The sequence below is a fragment of the Pelophylax lessonae genome (genome assembly GCF_965119305.1).
Source record: "Pelophylax lessonae genome assembly, chromosome: 5".
Classification (NCBI taxonomy): domain Eukaryota; kingdom Metazoa; phylum Chordata; class Amphibia; order Anura; family Ranidae; genus Pelophylax; species Pelophylax lessonae.
Window position 1 is genome coordinate 400381115 of NC_138772.1, and position 14689 is coordinate 400395803.

General features: G+C 42.1%; 1 protein-coding gene across 1 annotated transcript in view; it reads right to left on the minus strand.

The window, feature by feature from the left end:
* Positions 1-4040: 4040 nt before the first annotated feature.
* The window catches only part of TMEM241 (transmembrane protein 241), a 255723-nt gene continuing 245074 nt past the window's right edge, over positions 4041-14689 (minus strand). The window contains exon 15 of the mRNA XM_082258680.1: positions 4041-4682. Within this exon, the coding sequence (XP_082114806.1) occupies positions 4622-4682 (61 nt within the window). The 3' untranslated portion in view covers positions 4041-4621. The remainder of the gene's footprint in view (positions 4683-14689) is intronic.

The window sequence follows — 14689 nt, forward strand, 5'->3', positions numbered from 1 at the left end:
ATATACATATAAATTAATGTAGCCACTGTCGACTTAGTAAATTGCAGCATAAAACATTTTTCGGGGGAGTTTATTGCCGCTTTACTATCTTAATAAAGAAGGATTACTTTTGTAAAGTGCTCAAAAAAAAGACACGTACACTTGCATAAAAATCACATTTATTTCATATTCAGATATGCTCTTTAAAATATAGCACTGGACAGTAAAAGGAATCTCTGTGTACATAGTTTTCAAAACAAGTGATGACATGAAAACTGAAAGCTGCCCATAATCCGTGATTTTGTTCGATCACATGAACCAATTTTTTACCACAACCGTATATGGTAAGAAGCCCATCATCCTGGATTGTAGACTAACTTACTACACATTGCAAAAACATTTTGGGGAACGAACCAATCAAACTCTTTCCTGTAAAAGGTCAGCTGCTTCCAAAAACTACATTATTTCAATTTTATAAAGTGTCTTCAGGAAGGCAAAGAGCAATGACCATATCACAGGTACATGTTGCAGACAATCAGAATTTGTGTTTTACTACTTTTACTTTAAAACAGAAAAGCATTTGGTAAGTATGGATTATTATATTATACTTTGCCTATTATTGCTGCCTTCTGCACAGGTTCATTCAATAAACATCATGTAGAGGGAGAAAATAAGGAAGGTCCTATAATCGAATAAATAACCCGCACATCTCTGTGGATAGGTGTATGAAAACCTCAACCCAGGGGGCAGAGCGAAATGCGTGGGAAAGGCTGTCATACACCTACCCACTGGTGCAGCGGTGTACAGCTTATAGGACCTTCCTTCTTTTCTATTTGATATTTGGAGCCGGGACGAGATCAGTTCTTGCCTGCACTCCCAGCGCTTTGCCATGGAAGAGAACCTTGAGTGCTCTTTGAGCAGCACCGGTTATTTGGTTTTGGATCATGTATGGGTAGGCTCAGTTTAACATATACAGATATAGAAAAATAACTTAGAGCAGAAAGTCCCACAACTAAAAACTGCTAGGAGTTTTTTGGGTAGAAGTGACTTGCAAACTGTTTTGTCAATATTCTTCTATTCTAGCAGATTTTGTAGTTGTTACATATATTGCACTATGCCAGTGGTTATCAACTCCGGTCCTCAGGACCCACTAACATGCCAGGTTTGCAAGATAACTGAAATACATCACAGGTGATATAAATTTGCTGCTCAGTGATTGCAGTATTCTAGTCTGCATCTCCCCAAGGTAATACTGAAAATCTGGCCTGTTAGTGTGCCCTGAGGACCGGAGTTGAGAAACCCTGCTCTAGTCTGCATCTCCCCGAGGTAATACTTAAAAGCTGGCCTGTTAGTGGGTCCTGAGGACAGGAGTTGAGAACCACTGCACTATGCAGTGTACAGTCCTGGCTTGGTAAAATGCCAAGAATGGAGCTGGGGACAATGTAAACTATGTGCTTGTGCAGGAATTACGTAATCAGTGGCCCACCCAGTGAACAGGAAATGTTGTGGGACTCAGAAGCAGCAACATGGGAAGGAGTGGCAACTACAGCCTAGACCTGTTAAGACTGGAGGAGAAACTGTGTCGGGTAAGTGTGCCATACTTACCACAATAGGGCAACAACCCCACCCCCCGCGGCAGGCTGTTGCCACCTCCGACACTAAATTAGCACACACAGCAATATGAACATTTTTAGTACGGTAAAGAAGGGTTAGAACCTCTTTTTTTTTTTTTTTTTGCTGTGTGTGACCTCATAGAGCGCATTCCCTACTTGTTCTGATTGCTGCGTCCACCTAGGACAAGAACTAAATTAGAATCTCTCAAATAAGAAAAAAGTCTAAAGCAGAAACCTGACACATGGTAAACAGCTACCTGGATTTATCCATAACTAAAATTAAAAACAATTAGGTAGACTTTTACTTAAAATTATTTAATACCAAGACAGTAAACCTGCAGATTAGCCCCAGTTATACAGTCTGCTTGTTGTATTTGGATGGAATCACTCAGCTTGGCTGATGTCACATATGTGGATTTATTTTATACAGTTACACAAATAAATATGAAATGATGTGCCTGGGGTTAGGTTAACTAGGTTTTTGAATTATAGAGTGCACATACACCCCTGCACTTGCGCACAGGATTAATACAATATTGTGATACAAATATAAAAAAAGCAATACTAATTATTGGTGGCTTAGAGCGACCCGTATAGCAGATAAATGCCAAAAGGATGTATATATAAAACAGGTAGACTGCGCTCATAAACAACCAGTGAAAATTTCAAAATAGTAAAACCACAATGTGACAATGATAAAGTGCTCATAAAGTCCCATATTGTGTTATCTTCTCCAAAACACTTCACTCAAAGGAACAACCGTGACTTGTCAGAATGTACATTCCTCCACTGGCATTCACATGGACAATCCACTCACCAGATATATGTGACCCCCCACTACAGGTAGTCAACACCAGCTTTAGCGATAGTTCTCGGAACCGTCAGATGAAGTATAAGTTCTCAGGGTGGGGATGTATGAAAAGAGAAAGGTCTCTAATTGCGCAGTATTCAGAAACACATTTATTAAAAGTAAAGGTTCACACAGTATAAAAACTTGCTCTCAGTCTTGTTATGAGCAGGAGACGCCTGCTGTAAGTGAACCTTTACTTTTAATAAATGTGTTTCTGAATAATGCGCAATGAGAGGCCTTTCTCTTTTCATACATTCCCATATTCATACATACATTCTTTTCATACATCCCCACCCTGAGAACATATACTTCATCTGACGGTTCTGAGAACTATCTCTAAAGCTCGTGTTGATTACTTGTAGTGGGGGTCATATATATCTGGTGAGGGGACACTCTCACAAGTCACGGGTGTTCCTTTGAGTGAAGTGTATTGGAGAAGATAGCACAATATGGGACTTTATGAGCACTTTATCATTGCCACAAAGTGGTTTTACTATTTTTAATTTTTCACTGGTTGTTTATGAGCACGGTCTACCTGTTTTATGTATACATCCTTTTAGGTTAACTAGTACCTGGACTGGAAAGCGCCACCCAATGGTTTAAAGATAGCCATAGCAGCCCTTGTGGCTGCTATGTGGCCTAAGAGTGGAAGTGGGGTCCACTAGAAGGGCTCTTGAGGCAACGTAAACATATCATTTTTTTGGATTGATAACACCAATCCATCAAAGATTGCAGAGGTTTCTGTTGACACAAATCCTCCACACCTTGTGATATTTCAATCAAGAATAGGTGAAGTTGGATTTCAAAATTTTGGTTTTTCATAGCCACAGATTCCCCTGTGCAGGATGTGCATGAGAGAAGAATTTGTTTAGCGGTCTTAGGCCAACCCTACACATTAAGATTTCCTAATTTCCCTCTTGATCTCCCTATCTACCCTAAGCAGAGTAGATGGCCAGTTGTTGCATTCCGACAGCTGCAGTACCTGTAGTTGGTTTAGACCATGGGTGTCCAACCTTTTGGCTTCTCTTGGCCACATTGAGTGTAGAGAAATTTTCTCAGGCCACATATAAAATATATACTATAGTTAAGGTATATAAATAATACAACGTTGCCACGCCCTTCCCGCCCCCCCCCCCACACTAATTTAACATAAATAGAGGACGATCAAATTAAATGGAATCTGTATACAGAGGTTTACTTCTTCTGAGAGATATTATAGGCACACTCTAACCACCATGACCACTGCAGTGATTTGAAGTGGTCCTGGTGGTAGGAGTCAGAAACACTGTACATGCTCGCCCCCCCCCCCTCCTCCCCTCCCCTCCGAGGCAGCCTCTGCCTACCGTTAGTTGGAAGCCGCTGTGGCCGTGCCCTCAACATGACTGCCTGCCTTCCTTCCTCCCCAGCAAAAAGATTGTCAGGGGGTAGTGGGCCGCATTGCCTGTGGTTCCGGGCCGCAGGTTGGGCATGCCTGTTTTAGACCTACTTTATGTTGTTTGGATCTATGAAAGTAGGAAAAGTCGCCGGCAGTGACCAATCAAAATTTTGCTATGGGTTTGCCATGATCTGTAGCTACACTGCTGCAGCTAGCACATTGGTAAGTCTGGGTACCAGTAGGATAACGTTAACTTAATCCCTGGTATACTTCGAAGAAAAGCTACAGTGAGCCTGCCTACCTGTAAACCAGTCATCAGTACTTTCCCCCATTCTCTGAGGTTAATATCACAATGAGCAAAACCGTCTATAATGATAAATTACTACATGACATTTACTTTGCTGCTATTACAGTTCAAGCATGTTACATTAAAACATGTTGCATTTTGCTGGTTTGAGCTAATATAGCAGATTTGCCAAGCATAACACATACAGTATTATTTGATAAAGCAATACAAAGTGCAATGATGATTTCCAAAGTTCAGTCATTCAGGAAATTTCAGTGCCCAAGTAGATTTCAGTTTACTGGATTTAGATGGTTTCGGATTGGCTGCTGTGGTTGACTGCATATGGTAGTGGATCTTTGCGCTGCTGGTCCTGTGTGGGCAGCATATGTTTAAGCTATGGTGCTTGGCTTGTTTTACATGTACTAGTCTATTGGCGTTGATGGGATTCGCACAAACATTTGGGATGACTGAAATGGGCAGATCCAAAAGACTATGCCGGACTTGTATCATGTACATCTTCATGCCCCTGACCTTTCAGTAAATATTAGAAGAGCCTCTCCAAGGGAACATAACAGGAAACTATGGAAAGAAAACACACATTAAAATAAAATTCAGCAAAGACAGGATAAATAAAACATAGGTAAACCAATATCTTCTTTGATGTGGAGCTTTATATAAGGATTATTGGGCTGTAGCCTATAGGAACCCAGGTTCCTAAGTAGGTCAATCCAATACTCTCCAAGCAAAGCCCAATTCTCTTGAATGTGATCTGCTGTATATTGCACAAACCATCAAGTGCATATTCATACTAATAAGAAAGTATCGGGTTTAAACCAATTTGCTTATTTCTATAAGAAATGTTTGGGCTGATCATTAATCAAAGGTTTTGTAAAGAATCAAACAACTGAACAATCTTGAATAAACCCCTGACACACTGTGGGGTTGATTTACTAAAACTGGAAAGTGCAAAATCTGGTTCAGCTCTGCATAGAAACCAATCAGCGTCCAGGTTTTTTTCATTGGATACCATGTACAACTGCAGCAAATTTTACACTCTCCAGGTTTTAACAACTCAACCCCACTGTTTTTTTTTTCCAAAGATACAGAATATTACCATTTCCAACCAATTGTCTTTGCTTGCCAGCAACATAATACTGGGTGGCCACAGATGATAGACATCCCACCATTTTCCCACTCCCATTTGCATCACCTAACAATCAAGACCCACTACAACCTTCTATACTACTTGGTCATTATGTTACTGCATTTTGGTTACATTACACATCACATGGGCTAGCCGTTTTTTTTTTTTTTTTAATATATTTTTTTCAGCGTATGGCTCTGTCTGTATGTTTGATCACGGTTACTGCCCATGTGTGGTGGGTGCAGATCCAGCTAGTGAAAACCCCATTGTCATTCTGTTCAATCGCCAGTCATGTAGAGATTTAAAAAAAAAAAAAAAGAAAAGGCAGATAAAGCTTAGAACATTACTGCCTCTACTGAACCCCCCACTGAACATTTTTGACTCTAATGAACCCCCACACAGCTTGATGGTCCCCTACTCCTCACAATCAATGCTCACACTATCAGCCATACAGATTGTATGGCTGAATTCACATTGCATTCAGACCAAACTTGTGCAGGACCCATTTTTTGATCCACACCAGAATCTGATAGCATAGGTGTTCACACCTATGCGATCCGATTCCTGTCCAAATTGATAGTTCGCACTGTGATATGCAAACTGATCTGGTGGTGTCATTAACTATAGTAGTGTGAACTGCCTGCGATTTGGGTGTGATGCTGAAACTTGCAGTGGATGCGCAGGGTTTCCTGCATCCCACCAATGTGAACTGAGCCAAGGTGAACTTAACCTGGCTTCAAATATTTCTAGGTAACAGGGCTAAGGTGGGGCCTGCAAATACCTACGTTAGTCCTTGAATTAGTCTCCATGGATCTATTTAGATCAGGGATCTCCAAACTATGGCCCACCAGCTCTTGCAGAACTACACGTCCCATGAGACATTGTGAAACTCTGACATTCACAGACATAACTAGCCATATGGGAATTGTAGTTCCTGAACAACTGGAGGGTCATAGTTTTGAGACCTAGGAATTAGATCATAGGCTTTACCTGGAAATACAGGGTATGACACATTGGGGGAGATTTACTCCAATTGGAGCACTCAGAATCTGGTGCAGCTGTGCATGGTAGCCAATCAGCTTCTAACTTCAGCTTGTTCAATTAGGCGGACAATAAGCCCTCGTTCACACCAAGGGCGGGTTTTAAATCATGCGAGTTCAGCTAAATTTGCCGATTTCGAACCTGCATATCATTGCGAGTTCAGGGGCGATTTGACCGACATCTGTGCAGGTTAATGCACAGATGTCTTTTGAAATCGCCCCCAAAAGTAGCGCAGAAACTACCTTTGGGAATCGGTGCAGCGCTGTAAAGTCGGTGTCGCACCGATTCAGACAATGCCATTACGGCAATAGGCTCTGCTTTGGCATGGGATTCAACATGTCAAATCGGCTCGATCTGAATGGGGGCTAAAACCTGTAAGCTGACTGGTTTCAATGCAGAGTTGCACCAGATATTGCATGCTCCAATTTTAGTAAATCTCCCCGATTGTTTCTCTTGCAAATTGCGTAGCAGGGGACTAAAGGAAAGGCAAGTATAAGCAGATGTAAGTGCAGGAATTAATGTGAACATGTTTATTTGCCCTAAAGCACAGGTTCACTTTAGGCAACGGTTGCTTTAGAAATGTTCAGGCCAGTTCCAGGAAGCATAGGTTTTTAAATATAGGCAATGTATTATACATGAATACCATGTATGTTAAGTAGACAAAACAGTACTTCACAGTGTTTTAATGGAAGGCTTTTTAGTTTCTTCTGTCCCCACAATAACCTTACTGGGTGTACGGTTTCTGAACTTAGGAATTTCATTTTGGTTTTCAGTTTGGCAATGGCTGAAATCTATATCTTACGTAAAAAAAAATCTGTGTTAAACCAAAGTAAAAGCAATCTTGGAATGAAATCTTGCATCCTACTTGCCTTATGAGACAATAAAGTTCCTTAGTAAGTAATAACCATAGAGTGTATTTGGAGAGGGTCATCGGTCTGGGCACAATGCCCTTCACAGCATGTGAAACTCGTGTCATTTTTAATTTGCCATGCCTCGCTGCCACCTACATGAAACTAATGATAGCAAGGAGTGGTAGGACGTCTGGTTTTGTCAAAAGTTGAAGAGTATGTCAGGAAACTGACTTTCATCTTCGTGCTGTTTGTGAGGAATATTTTATATACAACCTATTAAAAGAGGATAAGGAACAGGTCATGTGAAGTATTTGGATCTGCCTATGTGATGTCACACACCAATAACCAGAACAGTATTCATTAAAAGATCAAACACACAATTACTAAAAGGATCATATAAGCTTTAACAGATTAATGTGATTTTAACGTTTTTAATCTATCTGATTTTTTAAAAATTAGTTTTCATTGAAATAATACCTGGTAATCTGGCAATGAATTTCAAGAACATATAGATGTGAAATGAGTGCAATTTAAGGGAGCATTTAAAAAAAAAAGTTGGTTGAAAAGTACCAACTGCGTGTAGATAGGAAGTCTAGAGAAGGGAAGAGGTTTGTCAGAAGTCCTAAATACAGTGCCTTGCAAAAGTATTCGGCCCCCTTGAACTTTTCGACCTTTTGCCACATTTCAGGCTTCAAACATAAAGATATAAAACTGTAATTTTTTGTGAAGAATCAACAACAAGTGGGACACAATCATGAAGTGGAACAAAATTTATTGGATATTTAAAACCTTTTTAACAAATAAAAAACTGAAAAAGTGGGCGTAAAAAATTATTCAGCCCCTTTACTTTCATTGCAGCAAACTCTCTCCAGAAGTTCAGTGAGGATCTCTGAATGATCCAAGTTGACCTAAATGACTAATAATGATAAATAGAATCCACCTGTGTGTAATCAGGTCTCCGTATAAATGCACCTGCACTGTGATAGTCTCAGAGGTCCGTTTAAAGTGCAGAGAGCATCATGAAGAACAAGGAACACACCAGGCAGGTCCGAGATACTGTTGTGGAGAAGTTTAAAGCTGGATTTGGATACAAAAAGATTTCCCAAGCTTTAAACATCCCAAGGAGCATTGTGCAAGCGATAGTATTGAAATGGAAGGAGTATCAGACCACTGCAAATTTACGAAGACCTGGCCGTTCCCTCTAAACTTTCAGCTCATACAAGGAGAAGACTGATCAGAGATGCAGCCAAGAGGCCCATGATCACTCTGGATGAACTGCAGAGATCTACAGCTGAAGTGGGAGACTCTGTCCATAGGACAACAATCAGTCGTATACTGCACAAATCTGGCCTTTATGGAAGAGTGGCAAGAAGAAAGCCATTTCTTAAAGATATCCATAAAAAGTGTTGTTTAAAGTTTTCCACAAGCCACCTGGGAGACACACCAAACATGTGGAAGAAGGTGCTCTGGTCAGATGAAACCAAAATCGAACTTTTTGGCAACAATGCAAAACGTTATGTTTGGTATAAAAGCAACACAGCTCATCACCCTGAACACACAATCCCCACTGTCAAACATGGTGGTGGCAGCATCATGGTTTGGGCCTGCTTTTCTTCAGCAGGGACAGGGAAGATGGTTAAAATTGATTGGAAGATGGATGGAGCCAAATACAGGACCATTCTGGAAGAAAACCTGATGGAGTCTGCAAAAGACCTGAGACTGGGACAGAGATTTGTCTTCCAACAAGACAATGATCCAAAACATAAAGCAAAATCTACAATGGAATGGTTCACAAATAAACATATCCAGGTGTTAGAATGGCCAAGTCAAAGTCCAGACCTGAATCCAATCGAGAATCTGTGGAAAGAACTGAAAACTTCTGTTCACAAACGCTCTCCATCCAACCTCACTGAGCTTGAGCTGTTTTGCAAGGAGGAATGGGCAAAAATTTCAGTCTCTCGATGTGCAAAACTGATAGAGACATACCCCAAGCGACTTACAGCTGTAATCACAGCAAAAGGTGGCGCTACAAAGTATTAACTTAAGGGGGCTGAATAATTTTGCACGCCCAATTTTTCAGTTTTTTATTTGTTAAAAAAGTTTGAAATATCCAATAAATTTCGTTCCACTTCATGATTGTGTCCCACTTGTTGATTCTTCACAAAAAAATTACAGTTTTATATATTGATGTTTGAAGCCTGAAATGTGGCAAAAGGTCGAAAAGTTCAAGGGGGCCGAATACTTTCGCAAGGCACTGTATAGGAGTGAGTACAGATGAAGATCAGGTGCAATGTAAAAGTTGCATTTGGGATGGGGCGTGTTTTGAGTTGGTATGGTTGTATATTTTCTTTGGGGGAGATTTTACTAAAACTGGAGAGTGAAAAATCTGGTGCAGATGTGCATGGTAGGCAATCAGCTTCTAACTTCAGCTTGTGCAATAAGGCTTTGACAAAAAAAAAACCTGGAACGGGATTGGTTTCTATGCAGAGCTGCACCAGATTTTGCACTCTCAAGTTTTAATAAATCAACTCCAATATCTACATTAAATCATTTCCAACGCAAAATTTACCAAACAAGTGTTTTTTCCAAATTTGAGTATAGTTGTTGGCAGCACACATCCTTTATACCAGTTGCCAATTAAAGCTTCTGGTTTACAAGCCAGCCCAGCCTTATTCCCCAAAACTAATTACAAGAGCCAAAATATCTGAATCAGCTTTATGCAAGCTACTAAAGTCGAGGTCCAAAGAGGTATAAATTTAACCGCTTGCCGACCTCTCACATGGATACTACTGTGGCAGTGCGGCTCTCCTGGGTCCAGCGATGTAGACCTACGTCACTGGATTCCTCCCCCTCTCGGCGGCGCGCGCGTGTGCCGCCGGAGGCTCACTCCCCTGTATTTCTGACACAGCGGGAGTCGGGCCAGGGGAGGAGATGCGGTGATCATCACCGCTCTTCCCCGATCGTCGGGGATCGAGTGAGGAGATCCGCCCACTTGTGTAAACAAAGCGGGCGGATCTCCTCTGTGACAGGCAGTGACAGATTACAGGATTCAGCATAGCTGAACCTGCGATCTGTGTCTGTGTCACACAATCCCCTCACACACGTCAGTAAGCATGAGGCATACATTTAACCCCTTGATCGCCAACAGTGTTAACCCGTTCCCTGCCAGTGTCATTATTACAGTAACAGTGCATATTTATAGCACCGATTACTGTAGTAATGTCACTGGTCCCCCCAAAAGTGTCAAAAATGTCAGTTAGGGGTCCGATCTGTCCGCCGAAATGTCGCAGTCCCGCAAAAAAAAAAAACGCAGATCGCCGCCATTACTAGTAAAAAAAAAAAAAAAAACAAAAAAAAACAATAAAAATGACAAATCTTTCCCTTAGTTAGTAAACGCAATTACTTTTGCGCAAACCAATCAAAATACGCTTATTGTGATTTTTTTTAGCAAAAATATGTAGCGGAAAACAAATTGGCCTAAAATGTTAAAAAATTTGGATTTGTAATTTTTATGGGGGGAATGTTATATCAGAATGTAAAAAAAATATTGTTTTTTTTTTTCAAAATTGTCGCTCTTTTTTTCAAAAATTAAAAATCGCACAGGTGATCAAATATCACCAAAAGAAAGCTCTATTTGTGGGGGAAAAAAATGACATAAATATAATTTGGGTACAGCATCGCACGACTGTGCAATTGTCCGTTAAAATAACGCAGTGCTGAATCGCAAAATATAGCCTGGTCGGGAATGGGTTAAAATCTTAAAGTGGTTAAAAATAGGCTCATTGAGGTTTTTTTTTTGGTCAAAGACATGTAGCTAAATACATTTTGGCCTAAATATATGACAAAAATCTAATATATTGGATATTTTTTAACTGTCAAAGTAGAAAATGTAAATTTTTTCGCAAAATTTTCGCTCTTTTTTAATATCGCAAAAAATCAAAAGCGCAGAGGTGATCAAATACCACCAAAAGAAAGCTCTGTTTGTGGGAAAATAAGGACGTACATTTTGTTTGGGCACAGTGTTGCATGACCGCGCAATTGTCAGTTAAATTTGCGCAGTGCCAAGTTGCAAAAAGTGGCCTGGACGTTAAAGCGGAGTTCCACCCTGGGAAAGCTTTTTTTAATAAAAATACCCCCGGGACAGTCAGGGCTAGTACATTCCACAATGGATAGCCTCCGATCTGTCCCGGGTTACACTCACCTTTTAGAAGAAATACCTTGAAAATGTCTTGTCCAGCGCTGCCATCTCAGGTGTGGGCAGCTTGAAGCCAGCGCGATCCTTTTCTGTGTCCTCTTCCGTCTTCTTCGGTCCCACGATGCCCTGCACCGGCCCGCGGTCACTTCCGGTGCCGCAGCGTCATCCCTGCACAGCTTCTGGGCATGCCCAGAAGCTGTTTAGCAAGGTATGACGGTGCCTGCACCGGAACTGACGTCGGGGGCCGGTGCAGGCGCATTGATTCCTGGAAGCGATGACGTTCAGCTCCCAGGAATCATTGCAAGCCAGGAAGTGACGAATCGCCGTGGCCGCCGAGGGGAGGAAGAGGAAGTAAGGTAAGTATATTTTCTTCTTCTAAACCAGGTAAGTAAAAAAAAAAAAAATTGCGATTATCCATTTGTTTTTCAGGTGACCCCGGGCATGAAAATGGAGGTAAGTTTAATTTTAGGGTGGAACTCCGCTTTAAGCAGGAAAATCCTCCGGTCCTAAAGTGGTTAAAGAAAAGTTTTGGATTTAGGAAAGTAAATTGTATTCATCTAGGTGGATGCAGCATTGATCCCCTGCTGGCTTTGTACTGAGAATTGAGTGATCAAACACAGAAATGCTGATAATTAGGCGATTAGCAATGGTTAAACACAGGTTACATGAGGAGTGCAGAACGTATTGCAGTCCTGTGATCCATAGGAGAAGCACACCCAAAATAACTGGCTATACTTCTCCGTTAATGATCCTCTCAACTCTGACCACTATCCCAAAATCAGGAACAAATGCCTTTCATCTTCTTTTCCTAATTTTGTCTCAAAAATGATCATATACTGTATATAAATATTTACTTGTTTTAAGAGGGTAGTTTTGTAAAGAATGTCTATATCTCTTTGTTATGGAGTATTTCTTCCTCCAATTGGTGCATATCAATGTGTACATTAGGGAAAAAAAAATGGATTTTTGTAAAATCTTACCGTAAAATCCTTTTCTCTTAGCTCATCGACAGACGTAGTCCTCGGTGATACACCACCTTCGGGTTATGTTACCTCCGCAGGAGCAGGACTAGACAGGAAATTAAAAAGCTCTGGCCACACCCTAGGGGCAGTCCCAGAGGGTATATCCTCTCTCTCTCTGCCTCAGCAAATCAGTTATGTGAAAAAGCAGTGCTTAGAGAATTTAACCCAACCCAACTCCAAAACAGAGGGGCGGGGACTACGTCTGTCGATGAGCTAAGAGAAAAGGATTTTACGGTAAGATTTTACAAAAATCCATTTTTCTCTAGCGCTCATCGACAGACGTAGTCCTCGGTGATACACCACCTTCGGGACGTCCCAGAGCAGTATCACAACTGAGGGGTGGGAAAATGGAAATCAAATCCCAATCTAGAAGGCCCAACCGGTGCCAACTAGAAGTTTACAATGCTCATCCTTAATGATGAGACTCAACAAAAAAAATTTTTCAAACAGAAAAAAACCCTCGAGGTAGACCACCGGTCTCCTCAAATTGCGGCCTGCAAAACCTTGCGGCCAAATGAGGCATCCGCCGATGCCGTCACATCAATTTTATAGAATTTAGTAAAGGTATGTACCGACGACCAAGTGGCCGCCTTACATACCTGGACCACTGACGCCTGATGGCGAAAGGCCCAGGAAGTACTGAGCGCTCGAGTGGAGTGCGCCCTAACAGGGAACGGAGGACTCTGACCCTTAATAGAATAAGCCTGTACCACCGTCTGTCTAATCCATTTGGCAATGGTCGCGGCAGATGCAGGCAAACCCTTTCTGGGGCCATCCGTGATCACAAAAAGTGAATCCGTCTTACGGAATGATTCCGTAGCTTTCAGGTATACCCTGATTGCCCGAACCACATCCAAGGAATGCAACGCATGTTCCCGATGATGCTTGGGCTGAGGACACAAGGAAGGTAGTACAATATCTTCATTCAGATGAAAATCTGAAACCACCTTAGGAAGAAAAGATGGCTTAGGATGAAGTACTACCTTATCCCTATGAATCACTAGGTATGGGGACTGGCATGATAATGCAGCCAGTTCTGACACCCTGCGAGCAGAAGTAATAGCCACCAAGAAGACCACCTTCTGGGATAAAGTAAGCAAGGGAATCTCCCTGATGTTTTCAAAGGGAGGTTTCTGTAGAACCGACAAAACCAAATTAAGATCCCAGGGCGGTAAGGGCGCGCGGACTGGAGGAGCCAGGTGCCGCACCCCCTGGATGAAATTCCGCACCAAGGATTTGGTAGCTAAAGGTTTCTGAAAGAAGATTGCTAATGCTGAAACTTGACCCTTGATGGTGCTCAAGGCTAGCTTCTGCTCAACCCCTTGTTGCAAAAAGGCCAATATTCGAGACACCGAATAGGTACGTGGAGGAAATCCTAAAGATTCGCACCACGCAATATAAGTCTTCCATGTGTGATAATAGACTTTGCTGGAAGTCGCTTTCCTTGCTTTGATAAGGGTAGGAATGACAGAAGTAGACAAACCTCTGTCCTTCAGTACTTGGGTCTCAATGGCCAGGCCATTAAAACCAGCGACTGTAAAGCACGAAGGTAAATAGGTCCTTGAGACTACAGACACTCCCTGAGACGAAGTTCCCACGGAACGTCTGCGACTAACCTGTCCAAGTCGGCCAGGCCGGCTTGAAGAGGCCAGCCTAGAATTTCTAGGACCACTGGCGCTGATTGGATCTGAACCAGGCGTCCCTAGAGGTATCTGGCCCCGACCATCCGAGAAAGTCTGGTCGTTTTCTGTTCCCACACATTTATCAGATACCTGATAGTTATCAGGCAAGGTGATCTTTTCTGGTTGAACCTCAGGGACCGAAGTCACCCGACTAGAGGCTACTTGGCCTATCTGGTCAATCAGATCCGATTCCTGTGAGGTATCGGGACTAATCTTAGGAAAAGGTAAAGGAAAAGATCTATACAGGGAACGGTAACTACCGCTTCCTGTACTTAAATGTTGGAAGGGAAGAATCGCACCGGTAGTAGTGGTTGATGCTCGATCTAATGTCCTGAATACCGGTGAAAACGTCCCCCCACCCTGAAATTGGGTGGGGGCGCACCTTCAGGCTGTGTACTCCTTTACTTCGGGTTTGGCTGGGTTGGTCCTCTGCTTGTCCGACCAGCCCTTCTTGAACCCTCCTGGAGGAGTCTTGCCTTTCCCGGAAGTACCAGCCGGGCGTCCTTTATGGGCGGTAAAGAAAGGTCCTCGCTTGTTGCGAGGTTCCTTAGCTTTTACAGCCTGTGGCAAAAAAGTACTCTTGCCCCCGGTGGCATCCTTAATGATTTCATCTAGGTTGGCTCCAAATAGACGATTCCCCTGGAAAGGGAG